This window comes from Engraulis encrasicolus, chromosome 16 (genome assembly GCF_034702125.1).
Source record: "Engraulis encrasicolus isolate BLACKSEA-1 chromosome 16, IST_EnEncr_1.0, whole genome shotgun sequence".
Classification (NCBI taxonomy): Eukaryota; Metazoa; Chordata; class Actinopteri; order Clupeiformes; family Engraulidae; genus Engraulis; species Engraulis encrasicolus.
This window is the reverse complement of record NC_085872.1, coordinates 34,111,989-34,133,217: the sequence shown is the minus strand read 5'-3', so window position 1 is coordinate 34,133,217 and position 21,229 is coordinate 34,111,989. Positions and strand designations below refer to the sequence as shown.

Below are 21,229 nucleotides of genomic sequence, written 5' to 3'. Positions count from 1 at the left end.
ATATGACATATATTATTATATATTACTATTATGTTGATATTACTTAGTTTGAAAACATTGCATCTTTTGTGTTATTTTGACCATTTGTAACTTTCTGCGCAAAATGCTGTAAATTGCTATTTTCATTTGAAATTCGGAGGTCAGTACTTTATGGAATGAAAGAACTATGTTAATTTTACTGAAACACATGGCAATAGTCAAACCAGAAAAACGGCTAATTTCTCTCTCAATTATTTCTGCGACTGTATATGTGGCTATGGCCTGTTTGCAGTTGGCTACGACTGCCACTTGATGTTCTCTCAGTAGTTTTATCAAATTACTATGAATGCCATGCGTCTCCGTTGTAAACAAAGGCATTTTGATAAGGAGGGTCTTCTACCCTAAAAACATAGAACTAATAGGCCTACATTGTATTATTTTAGTTTATATTTTTCTGACATGAGCATTTAGGTTAATGAGTTATGACATATCCAATGTGTATTGTTCGCTGGATGGTTACTTCTTCTTTCTTTTCTAAATAATAATAAAAAAGTCATAGTGTATGACATGCCGTAATGTGCAGTTTGGCTGGCCCTTTCACTGATGCTGTGTGATTTTAATCCCAAACCTTCAACTAAGTGAGCTTTTGATAGAAAGCTGTAGATGAACGTTGAATGGAAAGAATGGAGGCTTGAAAGAATTTGGTTGGTTGTCATAAGTTTGTCACACTCATTATATCAGGTCACTGATCAAAGCCATTGACTATAACGTTCCAACCGTCTGTATTAATGTAGGCTTACCTGACACATGAAGCAATCAATCTGTAGGCCTATAGGCATTTTTGTGATACTGTTTTTCCTGAAATTAGATACAAATTTAAATGTGACAACCAACCCCTGTCTCCCCTACTTGTGCACCACCATAAGCCAGTTTAGTGACTCATTCTTTTGCAAATTCTCATTTTAAAGCACTTGCTACTAGGGGAGTTAAATAAATAACTTAGTCAGGTTCACTTTTGATTGGAAGCACAATGCCTTTTCAATGAAGCATAGACACCAGCAATCTGATTTTTCCATGGAATAGGGTAGTTTATGTAACCTTTAATCAGTTACTTCATGTCCAACCCACTGTGTGATGATGAATCATATTGAATATGCCATTCCCAAATATAATATTAAAAGTGTGTAGGCCTATCTGAAATTGTGTAGCCTATTGAAATCGCCTCCGCTCCAGGAGATGGCAGTGTCAGTGTGAGTCGTGTTGTGTGACTTTGCGAGAAACACGGATAAACAAGGAAATCCTACGCATTTTGTAGCTTTTTTATTTTGAAATCGAAGGGCAAGTGCTTATGTGCTTACTACAGTCAAAAGTGCAAAATGACTACCACTACATTTCAAACACAGATAACGGCTATAATGGATGTTTTGTCTAAAGCTGCTATAGCAGAAATAAGCAAACTCGTTGAAGATGACCATGTAGTAATAAGACTGGAGATGTGTCGAAGGGAAAATGAGATCCAGACTCTGAAGAAGCGTTTATTTTTGACAGAGAGGGACCTCAGGAAAGCCCAACTAGCAGCCATACGCGTTATTCCAGAAAGAGTGTCCATTGGTGTCCAAGCCGAGAGTCCTGCTCAAGGTAAGCAGGCTACCAACATTGCCATTTCTATTAGGCTACTGTCAACAGGGTAGCCGCCTATGGTATTTAGTTAGTGTGCATGCGCTTTTGTCTCGCGGTTTGTAAGAACTTCATTCTGATGTGTTCTTCTTTCTGATGTGTTCTTATATCTTCTCACAGAATATCCAGTAGTGAATACGCACGAAACCACCCCTAAAGAGGAAAAACATCCAGTAGAGGACCCTATCACCCTGCATTTACACGAAGAGGACGGACAGATGTTGCATAATCTGTCTGAACCAAGTGAGGATGTGAGGGAGGCGGATATAACACTGAAGAGTGAGCCTGAGGAAGTCCAGGTCAACCCCATAGCCCTTCCCTCAGACTGTGACTATCGGTCAAATGCCTTAAACCCGCAGTCTGGTAGTGACAACCATATAGGCCTACAGTCCTGGGCAAGCTTTGATGAAACAACAGGCAGAGTAGATGATGATGATCCAGGCTGCTCTTACAATAATGAGCCAAACATCTCTGCAGAAGCCAACTTGTTCTGTACAACAACCAGCAATGAGGACGGTTCTCGGGGGTTTCCAGAGGATTTTCACCTTGAGCTGTTTAATTCTGTATCCATAAAAGAAGAGGCTGTGTGCATATCTGCCTCTCAGAACATGCATGATTCCGTTGCCCAAGCAAAAGCTGTGCATCCTCCACGAGAGACGGCGGACATGAGTGTAGTGCATCCACATGCACATTCTGTCCCAAGAACAGAGAAGGCCACCAGCTCTTACGCCCTCAACATGGTCTCACTGCCCACAGCAGCAGCAGCTCCTCAGGGGAGACACACATTCACACATACAGACTCACAAACACATCCGATACACACAGTCTTAGGCCCTCACATGCATTCCACACAGGCCCCTCATTCACAGGCACCCTCCAGCTCACATGTTCATCCACCTTACACACATGGACTCCCACAAAGTCGTCACCATGCCGTAAGACCCAGGACTCCGGGCCTTCTACACCGGCGAGGTAGCATGGTCAGTGCCGGCTCCCATCACCGCGGTAGCATGGTGAGTGCCGGCTCCCACCACCGCGTCTTCATTTGCTCACTGTGCGGCAAGAGCTACCCCAGGTTTTGTCAGCTGGAAGCTCACCAGCGCAGCCACACAGGAATCAAACCTTACCGTTGTATGGAGTGTGGCAAGCGGTTCACCCAGAAGACGCGTCTAAAGACACACCAAAGTGTGCACACTGGGGAGAGGCCCTTCAGCTGCAGGTTGTGTGGAAAGCGGTTTAACCGCCAGGACAATTGTCTGCGGCACGAGAGGTTTCACCGGGCCAGGAACCCTTCCTCCAGACTCAGCATGGGAAGAGGTCTATCAAGCTGAGTAGGGCTCACCCATGCCAGGGCAGCGGCAGAACTATTTTTTCTGTTTTTAAATGACAAGTCATGTCCAAGTCATGAAATTGTAAAAAATGTTAAAACCCGGTTATGGGAAAGACGGGCTTTTTGTTGTTGTTCATACTGCACACATTCAGTCTCCAGTGTTCCATTAAGACAGGTTTGAGGAACCTTTTTCATTCGAGGGGCCACTTCAAATTCCTCCAAGGGCCCTACTATGAACACAAACCAGGATTTCCCCCTGCACTTTAGACCTATATTGAAGGAAGCCACCTTTAAAATAGACCCCGCCTTCTCTTGGTCCCCTGAATTGTATTGCAAATGTAACTTCTAAGATTCCTTTACAAAACATGTCATATTTCATGTTAATCTGAATAACATTAAAATTATATCAGGGGCCAGATAAGACTGCCTCAAGGGCCATAAACGGCCCTCGAGACATAGGTTCCCCACTCCTGCAATAAGACATGATGGGTGCTAACCAACCATTGTTTGAAACTTTACTGTTATGTGAACAGAAGTGTAACATAACATTACATTAAGAATAAAGAATAATGTAAACATGTATGTATTTGCAGTCAGTGAATTTGTAATGAAATGTAAATCTAATTGACAAACTTGATGGCCTATGTATATGGAATATGGGGGTAAAGGATCTTTTTGATGTTGATATGCTAGTCAATTTTGGCTGAGGCTATGATAAAGCCTATGGTATCCTATAGCTATTTATTTAATACAATAAAGTACTGTATGATGGAGATGATATGACGAGACTTCTTGGAGATAATGGCATCCTTGTGTTTTTTTAGCCTACAATCCATGTACACTGTGTGAAGAATTAGGCAAATGTGTTTTTTGACCATATTGTCTTTTTTATCTATATTTTCCAACAGCTATCTATATGAACATGAAACCCTATTGGATTTAAGCATTCCTGGCCATGAATATTTGTATAATAAGATGAGGGTGTGGTCGAAGGTGCCCAAAACCTTATATCAGGTGTGCATAATTATTAGGCAACTTTGTTTTCTTCTGGGAAAATGGGCCACAAAATAGTTCTAACAAACTGAAAAGTCTATTAACAATTTTGAAGTCTTCTAGAAGTCTTCTCAATTCAGCCAGTCAACGTTGCACAGGTCTGCCTCCAAATAATGCCTGCCAGGACTCCTGTGACATGTGACACCACTAGGTTTATGTTCTGCCTCTATGGGGGAAACACTTCCCTTCGCAAAATGATAATGGTTAACATGTGGAAATACTCGATGATGTGAGGTCAACCTCAAAATGGGAAGTTGACTCTGAAGAGATACAAAGATGAACTTTAGTTGGAGTGTAATAAAGGCTGTAAGAGATGTGCTATTAATTGATCATGCAAAGTGTCTTCTAATACTGAATTAGGAAAGCAGAAGGTCCCAGGCACTCAGAGGTGAATCAGTCGGAAGAATGAGTTCAAGTTCAAGTTCAAGTACTTTTATTTGTCACATACATGGTAATTGTAGTGAAATGTTGATGGGGTCATCAGCTCTGCATCTTAAAAATTAAAAATTAAAAATTAAAGAAGTAAAGTAAAAAAGGAAATAAAAGGTGAGAAATAAGTTAAAGAAAATTATTATTTAAAAAAGTCTCTGTTCAGCAGTCGCACTGCCTGGGGGTAAAAACTTTTCCTCATTCTCTCTGTTCTGGCCTGAATGGTTCTGAGTCGTCTGCAGGACTTAAGTAGGGTGAACATGTAAGAGTTGGGGTGTGAGACATCCTGCATAATCTTCCTAGCCCTGGCTCCCACTCTCTTAGTGTAAAGACCCAAGAGTCCTGGAAGGTTGGCTTTGATAGTGCGCTCTGCAGAGCGCACCACTCTCTGTAGGTCCTTCTGTTGTTGTTGTGTGCAGCTTCCAAACCAGGCCGTAAAACAGCCTGTTAACACACTTTCCACCGCTGATGAATAGAAGGTGGTCAGGATGGGAGTGGAGACCTTAAACTTCCTCAGTAGGCGGAGAAAGTACAACCTCTGCCTGGATTTTGCTGTCAGGTGTTGAGGGTGAACACAGGCAATTGGGCCACTTTTTTTTTGCATATAAGAGAAAGGAAAAAAGTGGCCCATTTTACCTGAATTAATTATATTATATATTATTATATTAAAAAGCCTTTGTTATCGGTGGCTACTCATAATTGAAATTAAAATGCCAACATGTTTCGACAATCTAGGTCATCAGGGCAAAGCAGGAAGACCTAGATGGTCAAAACACGTTGGCATGATAAAGACCTAAATGTTCAAAACATGTTGGCATTTTAATTTCAATTATGGGTAGCCACAGATAATAAAGGCTTTTTAATATACCCCCTTCTTCCGACTGATTCACCTCTGAGCGCGTGGGACCTTCTGCTTTCCTATTCTGGATTTCCCAACCCCAATGTTTTTTTTTTCTCACACACCTGAGTGCCGGGTTGATTTCTCTCTTTTTGTCTTCTAATACTATTGCTAATACTGAAACTAGCATTTAAAAAAAAAAAATTATATACATTTAATATAGTAAACATTTTATTCATGTTGTGGTAAAATTAGATAATACATGTACTTCAAGACGTGACATAAAACGTTTCAGCTGGCCTAGTTTAGTTACCAAGTTTTCAAAAACCACATTCAACAAGACCTTAGTGAAAGGCAGTTCCTTCAAAGTTGCACTGTGTAATATTTTAGCTGTTTATTCCCCAAATTCATGCTGCCCATTCACAAATGATACATTTTTCATGAATGCTTACCACCACCATCAGATTTTAATTATTCATTATGACTGGGAAAATTGCACTTTTAATACATCTTCTCCATATCCGCCATTTTGACTTTATAGAAATAGACATTTTTAGCTTCAAAACTTACTGTATTTTCATGCTAGCAAATATTAGTTTATAATTTGGCAAATATTTATGAAAATATCAAATTTCCCAACAGGCTGCAGTTTAAATGTAGAAGCATAGTTGCAATACCTACTCTGGCCACCATCCTATACAGTGCACCTTTAAGCAAACTAAATTAGAAGAGCATGTTGTTCACCATCCAAACTGTATGGTAAGCCTTCTGTATGGTAAGCCTTGTTTTGTGTTCAATTCAAATTCCAATGAGTTCATACCTGGTCCTGAGACTCATGGAACCCCTTTGCAGAGAGAGTAGAGAGAGAGAGGTTCCATTGGCACATTGTTTCCGGGTTCTAGGGGAGAGGGGGGGGGGCGGGGGATGGATCCCCCTTCAGGCAGACCTAGGCAGACCTAAGGACTGTTCTATTCAATGCTAGGACTATTATGATACGCCCCTTTAGGCAGACCGGAACCTGGTCATGTTAGGTGCCCATAGCAACCTATTACATTGGCATATCTCTATATACTTAAAGAATCTCTGCCCTTTCTCATGTGAACAGGAGGTCTCAACCCCCAGTGACGCAGAGATATAGCTCTCAGGCATTTATAACAAAAAGATGAAGACGCTTCAGTTATAATAATGTAGACGCCTTTAGAGGTTCACATTCAGAAAGGCATTTATTAGGTGGTGCATGCTTGATGTTGAAGCTCAGACAGGACAATAAAAGCAATAATACAAGTGAAAAGGAGTAAAGTCCGCAAACACTGCTTGTCATCTGTGAAAATTTACTGGCAAGAGCGCATCGTAAAAGCACTTTGCCTGATGAAGACCTGAAGATCGAAACGTTGCGCTCTTGCTATTACATTTTCACAGAAGACAAACAGTGTTTGCAGACTTTACTCCTTTTCACTTGGATTGAAGCTCAGAATTGTACATACAAAGTCATTGTGCATTACAAAGTCATAAATAATCTATTATCATTATAAAAAAAATAATAAGGAAAAATCATTGTGTGGTTGGGTCAAATCATTCTTATTTTAAAATCTTGCCATACTCAGATGCTTAAAACGTATGAATGAAGCCAAGAAAATCAGCTGCATGAATCAGTGTCTCTACAAGTTATAACATGTCATGCATATTACTATTTCATGTCATTTTCTCCTGCTCATGCTGACAAATCCTCATACATTTGCATTCAGATATTCTTTGACGTTCATGTTTCAAAATATGATGCCACCCAAGGTCCACCAAATATACAAACGTTGGACCATTTTCCACACATGCACAGTGTCAGATACAATACCATTTTTTAATCATTGATAAGCTTGATAGAAGGATGATCCTTAGTTATTGTTACTCCTCTCGAAGAACATGAAATCCTGAAACATAACCAAGTTGAAGTCAGAAGTGTGCAGAATTAAAAGCAGTCCAGAATAACAAATGCAAATGGCTTAATGTCAGCGATATGCTTACAATAAGAAATAATGCCCCCAATAAGATAGCCTTTGCTTTCACATCCAGGTCCATGGGGAACTTGATGCCAAAATTGTCAGCATCTGTAAAGGCCTCCTGCATCAGCCCGGTCCACTGTTTTGAAATGTTGCCAACTTTTGTTTGCTCATCCAAAGACAGTACCTGAAGATGAAATAATTAATCGGAGGAATTTTAATGTTTAAACATTGCATCATCTGCTGGTAATTATTATGAATAAAATCATAAACAAGTAGGTGTATTTTTTAAAAGGTAGATTCAAAAATACCTTTCAAATATGGCTAATCTACTTAGACTGTCTTATTGTTCTGTATTATCAGGGAAGTGTCATGAATAGATAGCTCTACCTCGAAATCCACATCTGCGCAGCATTTGCATGGACAGAATGGTCCCTTGATTTTTAACAGGCTCTCCCTTTTCTCGTTTTGAATGGTGAACTTAGGGAAGAATGCATCCCAGTCCTGAATAACATATCCAATGGGATTTCCAGGTGGTGCCTGCACTTCCAGCTGTATGCAAGACAATATACAAATTGGCATAAGAAATATTTTTTAAGAAACCTGGGTTTTCATGCCATTGCCCTTACTCAATATAACATACTGTACCTCTTGCAGACAGCAAGGAAAGCAGCAGAGAGAGCACCTCAGAGGGCGCTGGAGGGTCATGACCTCCTGGCCGTTATTGTCCTGGACGTGCAAGACGAAGGAGCGTCCGGGCCCACAGCACTGCCTGTTACAGCAGTCATTCTCCTCTGCCACATAGAAGACCTGCTGCCCCACAGTGTTCCTCACCATGTACTTATTATTGGTCTCCCATCCTAATATTGCTGTGAGGTAGACATGAAGGACACATTTCCAATTAGTGTTAAATGAACTGTGGTAAACTACAACATTGCCTAGTGATAAAGAAAAAGAAACAGCGAGGAAAGGGATTATATAACGTGATTTCAGAATATGAGAAGAATGTATTACCTTCAACTAACTCCACTTTCTGTTGAACAAGAAGCTGATCAATCTGTCCACAAGGATTACAAGGTTTTTTTTTTTTTAATCTGGCACATGCATAGAGAATAATTAAAAGTATAGCAATTTGTGATGCCAAAAACACTCTGCAAAATTCAAGAAGTCTGGTTAATGTCTTTATTATTATAGGCCTGTACCCCTGACGCACCTGCACCTAGGATATGGATTTCGGAAGCCAACACACTTTCAAGATGGGTGCCTTTTAATGTGACAGAAAGACTTTTTGTTTGCATGATAAGTTTGAAGTGGGTGGACGGACTTGCGTCAAATTTACTGAGCCAACACTATGAATGAACTGAAGCAAAAAATAGCGTTGCACCTCATCCCATTAACCAACCACTGGCTTTATGTGCTGCTAACCTGGGACTTTGGGGGTGTAAGTCTAGCTGTCTGGGTGACTACATAGGCCTAACTGATGATGATGAATATCATTAGTAATAATATTATTATTGAATGTGCAATTAATGAGGAATTCCTGCCAATTTCAACATGCAGTTGTATTACTCAAACTAGCCTTGACTCATCATTAACCAACTCAGATTTTATTGTTCAGCCCTTTCCAAGATCCTGGCCTTTCTAATGGGGTCATGATTTGTTCACTTTTTTTTTTTTTAAATGTCTTAACGTAGGCCTAGGCCCCTATGTCAAATATCACAAACGTTATGCAACATCAGCAGCAGAGCACCTTACAACATATCTTGGAAAGGGCCGAAAAAAAAAGAAAAAAAAAGAAAATGATGCGTCAAAGTGAAGAGAGTGTGTGAGCAATACAATGTTATGACATGCTAGTGACATGGCTTGCTCACACCTTACCATGACGAGATACTCAAGACCAGGGGGGCAGTTTGGAGGCCTTTGTGGACTAGGCATCATGCCCTGTTGAGGTGGTACATAGCCTGTACAAGGAAAATACATGGAGATTTAGGCTCAGAAGACCTGCCTAGCACCTACTCCTCTTTTGGTTTTTAGATTCAATTTTTTCTTCTTCATCTTACCTTGTGGAGGGTTTCCATGGGGATTGTCAGGAATTGATGTGTTTTTCTGTGGCTGATGGGCAATTGGATTACCTGAAAGTAATTTAAACAATAAAAGCAGACAATGTAGATTATATCTTCAGTTAACAGGCTGGTAAACTACTGAATCAACAGGCCTTCTTTAAAAGTGAGGTTGGAGAATATTGTAAAGAAAGCTGAATGCTACAAGTATCCAGGTGAACAAGACAGTGAACAGAGAGACATTTCAGCCTACCTCCAGTATCCATGATGACAGTCACCTGAGGAGGACCAAACCAGTTAAACAGGTATTGTTTTCTGCTACCCCCCATGCACATGCATCCAAATAGCTATCGTGAATATTCTTCATATCATAATGTATCGTTGCTGATCACTGTTGCCTACTTCGGGCTGTTGATTGTTGAGTTCACAACTTCGTTTTCATTAGGCTGATGCGTGCTGGAGGACAGTGCGCATGTTGTGCTCTCCATCCTGACAACGATCTGTTGCTATCTATCTCAATCGATTCAAGAGCGAGTCTGTTCTAAATATCAACACGAATTCTGGTGCGTCGACGACTAAACATAATTTTGCTGATGGTCTGAATTGCGATTAATTAGTGCTTCCTGCCCTGCAGCTTCCTACGGTATTTCGTAGCCTTACTGCTTCTCGAGGCTTTTTAACGCAATATGAGGAAGCTCTGTACATTTCTATTTAAAATAGAATAGGCTATATAATTAATGGTAGCCTGATAATAATGTAGGACTATGGGGTAGGAAAGATAGGCCTACAGCTGTGGATTAGGCTACTGAAATAAATCAAACCGCCCCACTTTTACAGAACATTTGGCGAGGCTGTGTTAGATTAGATTTTGGCCGATTTACAATAGGCTCAGTATGTCATATTCGGCAAAGTTTTGATTTTCTAAAAAGACAAAGACTTACTCACAGCCTAGTCGCACCTCCCTTGAACTTATCCAGAGAAAGGAAAGCACATGATGCGGTCGCCTACATAGAGGAAATGGGTACTCTCATATTACAGTGGCACGCCCAGATGTCGGCCAGATATCGAAGTCATGTAGGCTAGAGACTATAGGCCTATCGTCCTCAAGTCGCACTAATTTTCTGCACTTTCTCACTCCACACTTTTCTGCCCTTTCTCACTCTGAAAAAACAAAGCTCAATTTGCATTTTTTTTAACCCCTGACTTCTACTTCCTTGTAGGCATATGCCATACTGGGAAGTAGAAATTATGTTTTTTGTTTGTTTTTGTTTTTTGTTTTTTTTTAACGCAAATTGAGCACAGGAGAATGTTGCAAACCATTGGAAAAGCACAAGGATGAGTTGGTGAGTTATGTGCGTACAAAAAAAATCACATCACACATCTCGTGATACAGTAGCCTAATTAGAGAAAAATGAACAGCACTCCCAACTCAGGTCACCTGGCCATGGGTTGCCAATATACTCTCTAAGATAGGATTTCTGACCCAACAATCTACTTGGAGAAATAGGCCCTAGTGCAAACTTCAATCTGCTCCCCAAACTTTGAGAAGAACTGGCTTATTTGCTCCTTGTGCGACAGGGACTTATGACAAGTGCAGGGGAGTGGAGCAGGCCTGTAGATGGTGGTGTCTTGAATGCTCAGCCATAAATGGTGTTTGTGTGGCAGTATATTTGAAGTGGCTCTGCATAAGCTTATATGTTTGCCTTGTTCGTTTAACCCTTTGAGGAGTACCATCACAAATATGTGCTTAGAATTTTGCCAAAATTTTGAGTTCTCATTATGATGTCATAAGGACTTTATGAGATTTTTAACACAGATGTCTATGGGAGTTGTAGAGTGTTCCAGTAAAATTCTACAATAACTGGGGGAAAATCCTTACTTCTCAAAGGGTGTAATGGCATATGAGTATTGCCCTTCTCACAGTATTCTCACACGCAGATCATAGACAGTGTCACACTTTCAATAGGGCCCTCACCTCCACAGTAAATCGTGGATGATTGCAAACAAGACAAGTCAAACAACACAAGTAAACACAGCAGTGTTGAAATAAGGTGTTTTGGCGGTGTCTTTGTTTTCTATCTGTCTGCCAGACCAGGATTGCAATAGCAGTGACTCTTTGGATGCATGGCGCATAGTCCATTGATTTAACCCTAAAGCGACCGGGTTGGGTCATTTATGACACATGGCACATATTTTTGTGCACCATTTCTGTAATTTTCATCAGGAAAACGTTTCCTTCCAGGAGTTTAGTTTAGATTAGATTCTTTATTGTCCCATAGGGATATTTGGTTTCACATCAGACTGTTCAGTTCCATCAGGTTAGATCTTGTACACATCTCATTTGCCAAACATATAGACACCATTTTCATACATAGACACATAAACATCCTCAGACATTCACAATACATATACTCACATCTATTCATATACACTCCAATATACACTCCTCTACATACCTATACATTACATTCCTGTCTTCCACACAACCCATCCATTTTAATCAATTGTATTCTATTTTATTCTACCCTTTGCCTCATTTTCATAGACTTCAGATCACGTACCACGTGTGTGTAGCTGAGCCGAAGGCGTTGCGTCACCAGTAGGGCGGAGCCCGGCTAGTCTACCCTCCCCCTCAATTACCCAGCTATGCCACCAGCTATGCAGCTCCTCTCATTCCCAGCTATGTCACCACACATACATTAGTCCATACATACCACATGTTGTTTCATCCCTGCATTGCCCCAAGTGTCACCATATACTCGTCATGTGGCATCCTGTGGGCCTTTTCCCTCCAACCTCTTGAGCATGAGGGTTTGTGTGTTTGTGTGAGTGAGTGAGGGAGTTTGTCAATACATATGTTGTGCATGTGTTGAATTTTGTGCGGATTGGCCAATCTATATGGGAATTATAATCAAAACATTCGTGGGGTCATTTATGATCCCGAGAGGATTCATGAGATGCTCAACATTACACTTTCCATTTATGTTGTAATTTTCCAACTCTAGTTTTTATATTTTATGTCTTGGGACAGGCCACGGTCAGCAGACATAAACAAATTGTGATGTGAATATTTCTAGTATTAAAATATAGGCCTAGTATATTATACTGTATACATGATTAGGGCACCCTCTGCGATAGCCAATCAAGCACATTGTGAGAGCATCCAAGTAGCATTTCCTCTATTATTGCAGTTTTTGTTGTTGATCTCATTGCACAGTGATGCTAGACACAAGATTAGACAGTGGAATGGAAATCATCCTGATGATCAAAAAGAGTGGATACAGTATAGAAATCAATGCTGCTTTTGGAAATTCATTATTACATTGTTGTACAAAGGCTAAAGCATCAATTCAATCACCTCTCTGGTCTAAAACATATGGAAGACACCTTTTCACAGCTACAATGTCCAGAAAAAGGTTCAGAGATATATTGAGTATACATACGCTCATATGTTTGAGACATGGTTTTGTCTATGCAAATTACCAAGTTCTCTATTTGGTAATATGCATACTGCTTTAGGGACAAGTATGTCCAAGATGTAAATAAATCTCAATGACCCCCCAACATAATTTAAATACTATAAACTCATAAACTTCTTGGGATCATATAAATGACCCTTCTTGCTGAGATTAGTTGCAAAAACAGCCCGGTCACTTGAGGGTTAAAGATGATGCGGGCTATGATTCTCTTGTTAAGGGTGTTTGGTACGTTAGGGAGAGTCCATATTTCATATTAAGAAGATATTGGCCAGATGGCTAGCACACACAATATTCAGCATCATATTGTGCATCTGCTTATTGCAGTACACTTACCCATATCCTGTTAAGACATGGCGTTACAAATTTGCTGTTACCAGAATGGCAATGACCAAGTCATACTACATTACTAGGCCCTGTGTTATGTCATAGTATTGTAGTACTATGGTAGTCGAATTTTCAATGACAATCACAGCCTGCCACTGGAGGTACGGCGTGGATTAAGGGGTTTTAAGCAGACCTTTGATTGGGTACTGGCAGGCACTCAATTTTTCAGATGATTCAGAATATCAACAAAAGTAAAATAACAAACATCAATGACTTCAGTAGATGGTGAATGTATTTTTATTCTTGCTTGATTGTGTCATTTATTTACAAAAAGGCATACAACATTTTACAGCCAAAGAAATGCAAACTGTTTTTCAAATTTACACAAGGGGGCACTATTTGACAGTTTTACCACTGAAGTGCAACAGAACCATCTCACAAATCCCTTGGATTTATGCACCACTTCACTGAATGGAATTATTGACAAAGTAAACATACTAAAAAAAGCAGAGGGAGAAATGTTCAGCCTCACTGAACTAAAGGTCATACATCAACTTTTCCTGTGAAATGGATGATTTCACTAAACGGCCTGCGTTCTTGTATCAACCAAGGTCTGAGCAATGGCAACACTTTAACTGGGGATGTTTTGCGTTTTTCCTTCAAACATAGTAATAATAATAATAATAATAATAACAATAATAATAATAATAATAATAATAATAATAATAATAATAACAATAATGTGCAATGTACAACTTAAAAAACCCAATTTAGAAAACTATGCCCTATGTAGGCTTAAGCTAACATTGTATCCTCTCATAGACCAGAACTTCTAAAAACAAGCAATTAACTTTAAGATTTTGGATTGTAATTTCAATAATTTTAGTGCATCATAGGTCAATATTTCCCTGTATTGTTGACTTTACAAATGCATCCAAAGTGAGCCAAGGCACAAAACATTACTTCATTCACAACTGTACTTGGGTATGTGAGTACCAAAAATAAAATAAAGTGAAAATACTCTCTACAAAGGTTCTCAAATATAAAAAGAAAAAAGTCATATCAATAACAAATATGATAAACAGGAATCATAATATCACTATTGTATATATCATTATATATAATACATTACATATAATCATATAGGCCTATTTAAAAATAAACAAACAAACGAAAAAACACTACATTATTTTGTACTAAAAAACAGCCAGAATGTTAATTTAGGAGGACCTCAACAGTACATTTCCTAATATTGTATACTTGCAAAACTAGATAGTTTGCAAAGCCTTGGTATCCGTGGGAACAAACTTCCTTCCAGTAACATCCTGATTCCAGGTGGCAATGCCACATGCATTGCGTGGAATTAGGCGAGATCAAGAGCTGGAGCGCAAGTGGGGTAAGGGGTGGGGATTGGAGGACTTGCCTAAGAGGCAGTGAACTTCCTGAGTGTGATGACAATGAGAGCCAGCAACACAGATGCCCCCAGAAAAACAGCAATGACGATGGCAGTGATGGCACCCGGACCTAAAACACCTATGCAGAACAAACAGCATCGAAAGGGCATCAGGACATCATATCAACTTGGGTTTGATTACCATAGATTATCAGTACTGGTGATGTGTCTCACTCACTAATGTTTATTTAACTATACAATTTATTCTGATTACTATTGTTGTTCTTGTGTCATCTGCAGTGCATTCTATTATTCTAGGAGCATGTTGTACTATCAATGAGCATCATGGCTTGCGTTGCATTCAAGCAGGTATTCTCACTGACAAGATGCATGTAAAACAGAACGAAACACAGACAGTCCCCTCCAAAAGTCTTGAAACAGCGAGGCAAATTTCTTTGTTTTGTTGTTCACTGAAGACCTTTTCGATTGAAGGATATGCCCACTATTCTGCACAGTTTGCCCCTTTTCTGAATCTGCAATGGAGTGGTACTCACAGACGTTTTGATGTTTGCTGCTGTCTCCATTATTAGGCTAATTTGGATTTTGTCTCAACTGGCTTTACAATGGCCGCCTATGGGCATTCCAAGTGTTTAGTGGTGTTCACTGGTATTCCAATACAAGTGTTGAAGTGAAACATGGCTTCTGTTGTGTTTTATTTCGCATTTTGTAAATACTTTTTTATTTAAAAAAAATGCCAAATAAAACATGACAGAAGCCATGTCTCACTTTCAGACTGAACTAGATATGGACATGCACAACGAAGGCCATTCAAAAGCCAGTTGCAGACAAAATAGACATTAGCCAAATAATGGATGAAAAGATGAGACAACAGTTGAGATGTAGGATATGTGAAACAACTCATGACACACCACCCTTTTTTCAGGTGAGCAAAAGTATTGGAACAAGTGACCATTTTTTCCCCAACATCAAATACCTCTGCATGACTTCTCTACTTTTTGGCCTGGTTTTAAAATGCTTGTATTTCTGATCAAATAGTAAAAACCAGCATGAAGATAAGAGAAAAGCAGAGAAGGTCTGGAGAAGTTCTGAAACACAATTTTATGGACTGAGGAGAAAAAAGATTGAACTACGAAAGCCATGGAAAGGCCCAAGTATGAGAAAGAAGGGCTCTGGATCATCTCTGCGAATTTCAATATGGCCTTCAGATTCTAACTGCTGATGATGTTTTTGCATTAGTTGTGTTGCATAATGTATTTTTGCTCTCAGAGATTTCTTTGAACAATGGGTTGTAAATACCTTTATTCCTGTACTGTGGAGGTTGAACTTGCTCATGGTTTGGGTATTTTTTGCAGCTCTCACAATATTTCTGTCATCAACTACAAGTTGTTTTCCTTGACCGACCTCTTCAACGTCTATTCCTCAGCACACAAGTAGTTTAATTTAGGCCTACAGTACATTTCAAGGAAGTGTATTTATTATGTCCAATGCTTGTAGAATTGATCTGTAAAATTCCCCTCCTTTTCTCATCCACCAAATGGATTGTTCTGCTTTAGACAGTTATATGATCATTATGTTGGTTTATACTATTTGATAAAAAAAACAATCAGTATAGGTTTACTGTACACCTAGCCCAAAAAGTAGAGAAGTCATGCAGCGGTATTTGATGATGTAAAAAAAAGTAAACTTTACATTCAAGAACATGCCAAAAAGAGACCCATCAGTCTCCTGTTCCAATACTTTTGCTCACCTGAGAAAAACAAAGGGTAATATGTCCTCCCTAGTCATTTCACACATCATACATTATATTACCAGGAGATAAAAGATGACATTCTGAAGTCATATGCATCTTTTAGTCTTCAGTGAATAATAAAAACAAGGAAAATGACTTGCTTTTTCCCAGACTTTGTGAAGGGACTATATTAAAAATAAAATAAAATAAAAAAAAGCCAATGAAGAGAACATTAGCTACAGTGTTCTACTTCCTGGCAGAATTTGTAAGAAAAGTCACAGGAAATGTATTTGGAGACTTATGTCTATATACAGTATATGCAGTGTCAACCAAGCATTGTGGCCTAGAGCAAGCTAAAACCCGCCCAGTCCCTCTACAACTGCAGTGGCAGAGGGCATCAGAGTGGTCTCACCTTCATCCTCATTCATGGCTGTGGGGTGTGTCATGTCCTCATAGTCAAATGTGAAGGCATTCTCCGTCAGCTCCTGAAAGGGGTCCTTTGTGGTGACATCCAACGCTCCTCCTCCAGACAGTGTGTCCTGGTTATCGCTTTGTTGTGTGGGATTTGGATCAGCTACTGTTTCTGTGGAAACAATGGCATTTTAAGCATGTTTTAAAAACTGTGCCAGGTCGACACTTTTTTGCCACTTATTTGTAGCAAGGTGGCGTGCAACGTCCTCATGTATATTGGAGTTCTGAGGGGAAATGTCTTCGTTCAGGAGCCTCAAAAGGTGACCAAAGTGAGCACTTCTCTACAGGGGTGTCGTACAGGGGGTAAAGTGACTGAGTCACCAGGGCCTCATGTATATAGGGGTCCCACACACAGTCCGCCTTAAGTAGATGTATGGCTGGGGGGGGTTTCCATCGGAGCTGATTGCATATAGGGCCCACAATTTACTGCTACGCTCCTGCCGGTCTACCTCAGCATAAAAGCAAGGCACTGGAGGGGGAGAAAATGTTAGTCACAAGGCCACTTTGATGCTCCTGGAAAGGGGGCGGAGGGTTGAGTAATGGCAGCTCTGTGCTGCAGTGCCATGCCGTCTACACATTAGTGATGCTAAAAGAGGGGCTTTGTGCCCAGACGCTTGCTATACAGGTAACCTTGGAGGGAGGCTTGCTGCTCCTCTCTTCTCCATCTTTCCCCTCGTCCTCACATTTCCTCCTATCCTCTCACATCTACCACTCACATTCCACAGCCTCTGGCATGGAGTAGCCACGCGACTTTTCACACCCCCACCATAGCCATGGAAACGTGACCCTGGTTTCCTGTGTCACTCGTCTCCCACTGCTTGAGGACGCCTGACACAAGAGGGTGAGTGCTGACCTGAGTACAGCAAAGTGAATTAAAAAAAAAAATCAATAGCAAAAACAGCAAAGCAAGGTCTCTCAAGGCATCCCAACATCCCTGAGGAGTCAGTCCATCATTTCAAAACCTTTGAACATGGTCTTTTCCACTTCACTAATGGGGAGGACCAGACTGGGGACTGGAAAAGTAGTCAATTTGATGCCACAATCGCAAAAGATGCTCTCATATCAATATCAGGAAGTTGAGAGTGTTGTGTAATCATCACCCTTCCAATGTGACACTCAGAAGAGAGTGGTTATCTACTTTCACAGCATCAGTGGCGTGAATTGGCGCGCATATGTGTGAGTATTTTTGATAATGGTGTGTTTACTCTCCAACGCAGGGCTGCTTCCTGAGCAGCAGTGAGCCACAGGTACGGGCCGGTGGGCCTCAGGCCAGCAGCCCCATCAATAAGGCCTTCACTGCTGGGCACAAAAGCCCGCTTGTGCGGTCAGGGAGGGCGGCTCTCTGCTGCAACAGCCAAGCCCAAATCTAGCCTGGGCACTGCATGTTAAACAACCTTGTTTATGAAACAGTCTGTGGAAAGGCTCTGACCTGGGATGAGCAGATCGAGAAATGGAGGACCAAGGGCCCTCCCCCCCTCAACATATTCCGTTTGCGTTAGCCAGGCCTTGGCTTGTTTACACTTTCTTTAGGGGTTATTTTTTCCTGTAGTTTGTGCTTTCAGTTAGCTTGACGCGATTCCTATGGCTGGGGCAAAAGTTGAACTCTACTGTGTCACCTATACAATGTCCAAAATCTTTTCCTGTCGATGGAAATGCAAACCCACATCACATTTGCTTCTGCATTCCAGATACTGATTTCAAAATTCAAATGAACCACATGATGTCCCAAGGCACAAAACGCCCAGCCCAAATCATGTCCTCGGAATACTCGTAGGGCCTATGAAAGCCCAATGAGAATTTACAACAGGTAAACTCATGGTGAGTAAAAAAATATTCTTCCTGGCATTTAGTTTTCCAAAAACAGTTAAAAAATGCTCAAAATAAGAGCATGTTTCCAATGGCGATTTCACATTAAAGAGAGAAATGACGAGAACAAAAAATGTCATGTGTGAATGTCGCAAATGCCATCTGTGTCGTCTGGATCCACCTGAGGAGGGATGGGGCACAGTGACTCAACGTTTCATGTCCTCAGTTCACCTTTGTTGGATGGGGTGACACTGACGGGCCGGCTATGAACAAAACCCAACAGTGGCTGTGCATGTTTGGGTGGCTCTTCTGGAGCAGTCCATGTGGCTCGCCTTGGCCATGACACACCTCAAGAGTCTGGACAAAAACAAACTGTAGAAGTTTAAACTTATCCACCGTGGTGGTAAATGACCATGTTTGTCACCTGCATTGCCACAGAAAACAAATGTTTGCACAATCACGTTGTGTTTATGCTGTCGGGTTAATTTAGAATGAGGCATTTAGACAAACATGACAAGAACACTCCTGTCTCCAACATACAAACAAAATTGCATGCTTCTGGTCTAAAAACTATAAACCAATGAAAACAAAACCGGTTAGTCAGAAAAGAAAACGGTCCCTGAAGGAGTCATGCTGACTCTTCCAATGCTGTACTCTATCAATGGAGAATTCAGTAATCATCTTTTTGTTATTTTACATCTCAGGTGATGGCCTTCTAACGTCAAGTTCCCAGAAATTGAATTCGATCTTCTCCCAACAATTGCCAATTACAGTCATTTTGTATCTATATCTCTTAACACAAATTTCGTTTTGATTTCAAGATGTACTGTACATAAGACGTGACACATTGCCATGACTGATGTCGGGCAGTGAGCAGGAAGTAACTGTGCTGGCTTGCCTGCGTTGGCCTCCTCCTTTGGCCCCTGACCTTTGTAAAAAATGCACAGGGGTTGTTTTTGGCTTACTAACCACAGCTGTATGTGACTCATTCCTGTATACTCACATCATGTCACAGCAGTACGTGATGAAGCAGTACCTGACAATGATCTCATTTTGGCCATGCACTGCGTAAAACTGCCAACAGTGCAACACATGGATTTTCTGTAGCCAACACAATGGCTACTCTTACAAGAGAAGAAGAGATGGATTGAACACACAAACTTATGTTGCATGTTGAGTGAAGTGAAGAGATGAGTAATGTCCTGTGCTGGGCATACTAACTATCTTTGTGCCTGGTGGGTGTTGCCGTTTCAAAGTGAATCAAATCCATCTGCCTTTGTATCAATGGGAAAGACTTCATGCCCCGATTCATAGAAAACATGAAATGTCATTCTAAACTCTCTGAACAATTAAAGCTGCAGGCTGCCCCTGCTGCTCATTTCTCAGAATCTTCAACGCCCTATACAGTGCTCAATCAAGGCGGAATGAAAGCTGTGGCACCAATTTTAACCCCAGAAATAGTCAACAAACAAGCAATCAGTTCCTAAGACCCTACATGGCAACAATACCCCATTAGCCAGGGTCAGAAAACCAGAAGGGGGTATATGTTTGAGATTTTTAGCAAAATCAATGGAATTACATTGAACAGTGATTAAAATCATGTTGAAAAAATGGCGATATCAAAACCAGAAGGGGGGACAATCCCCCCTACAAATCGAACCCTGCGCGTAGCCATTTCTCTTAAAGTCAGTAGAGGCACTGTACCTGTCCGTGTGAGAGCCACACAGAGGCCCAGGAAAGCCAGGAGGATGAGTCTGGATGCGCTGGAGCTGGAGCAGCTGTAGGTGGCCATGGTTCTTTGGAGAAGTCTGAGGGCAATCAGCAGAGGTGCTCAGGACATGGGGCTAGTGAGGGCCTGCCTCCTCAGCTCTTCGCACGGCCGTTGGGGAAGACGGAAAGGAGGGAGGGAAGGAGAGAAGAGGAGGAGCGCTGTCCAGGACACTGTGGACTTTGTGAACACCTTAACCAAACCAACAGCCCACCCACTACAGCCCTACTGAAGAGACAAAGTGGAGAACCCCTTCGTCTCCCCAAACAAATCAATGCCTCCACCCATGGGTGCCGATTCTAAGCACTGACGGGAGCCCTTAAGGGGGCCAAAATTCAAATCTTTCATGGGGCCCAACATTTCTGCCGGCACCCCTGCCTCCACCCTCTGGGCCGCGTGTGTGAACTCATACCTGTTGTAACATTTAGTTGTTACACTGATCTTCATTTTATTCTGAGCCCAATGCCCAGTGCCTGATGGTTTCCTATGCACTCTGGCTCTTCAACACTTTGTAAGCTTTAGCAACGTCTTCAGAAGTCGTGGTGGCATACCACACCCATCACATTCATTTGCAGGAGAAAACAAACAAGTCTTTAGACGTTTGTCAAATATGTAAGTACACACACTACCCAACATCAGTAAATGGAGCTTCAAGGCATACGGGAATGGTAACTGATTGACCAACACATTTCTAGGCTTCAACACTCTAAAACACATCACCTTAACTTTAAAATGAAAGGTTATGGCAGCCATCCCATTACTGCAGAAGAGAATATTAAAAAGCATCTAAGCGACATATCTATATATACATACACACACACCTTATATGCATACATATATATGCATACATGGCTGCAGCGTGCACTGATGATGGATAC

General features: G+C 41.0%; 3 protein-coding genes across 7 annotated transcripts; 1 reads left to right on the top strand and 2 right to left on the bottom strand.

Annotated features, from left to right (window-relative positions):
• The first annotated feature begins 1,126 nt into the window (after positions 1–1,126).
• LOC134465661 (zinc finger protein 25-like) lies at positions 1,127–3,568 on the top strand. The gene is made up of 2 exons (XM_063219451.1): positions 1,127–1,617; positions 1,777–3,568. The coding sequence occupies exons 1-2, from the start codon at positions 1,356–1,358 to the stop codon at positions 2,985–2,987; spliced, it is 1,473 nt and encodes a 490-aa protein (XP_063075521.1). The 5' UTR covers positions 1,127–1,355; the 3' UTR covers positions 2,988–3,568.
• A 3,574-nt stretch (positions 3,569–7,142) lies between these two features.
• LOC134466528 (phospholipid scramblase 1-like) lies at positions 7,143–13,208 on the bottom strand. 5 transcript variants are annotated; one of them, XM_063220425.1, is made up of 9 exons: positions 13,173–13,208; positions 9,614–9,638; positions 9,361–9,432; positions 9,179–9,261; positions 8,315–8,357; positions 7,949–8,169; positions 7,691–7,852; positions 7,326–7,487; positions 7,143–7,231 (listed from the first exon to the last, which is right to left on the bottom strand). In XM_063220425.1, the coding sequence occupies exons 2-9, from the start codon at positions 9,624–9,626 to the stop codon at positions 7,196–7,198; spliced, it is 792 nt and encodes a 263-aa protein (XP_063076495.1). In that variant the 5' UTR covers positions 9,627–9,638; positions 13,173–13,208; the 3' UTR covers positions 7,143–7,195. The 5 variants fall into 5 exon arrangements, with proteins under 5 accessions (XP_063076495.1, XP_063076493.1, XP_063076494.1 ...); XM_063220423.1 differs by lacking the exon at positions 13,173–13,208 and adding an exon at positions 10,306–10,383; XM_063220424.1 differs by lacking the exon at positions 13,173–13,208 and adding an exon at positions 10,302–10,350.
• A 242-nt stretch (positions 13,209–13,450) lies between these two features.
• snorc (secondary ossification center associated regulator of chondrocyte maturation) lies at positions 13,451–21,190 on the bottom strand. Its single transcript, XM_063219450.1, has 3 exons — positions 20,288–21,190; positions 16,719–16,889; positions 13,451–14,696 (listed from the first exon to the last, which is right to left on the bottom strand). Exons 1-3 carry the CDS (start codon positions 20,373–20,375, stop codon positions 14,587–14,589), a joined length of 369 nt encoding a protein of 122 aa, XP_063075520.1. The 5' UTR covers positions 20,376–21,190; the 3' UTR covers positions 13,451–14,586.
• Positions 21,191–21,229: the final 39 nt, after the last annotated feature.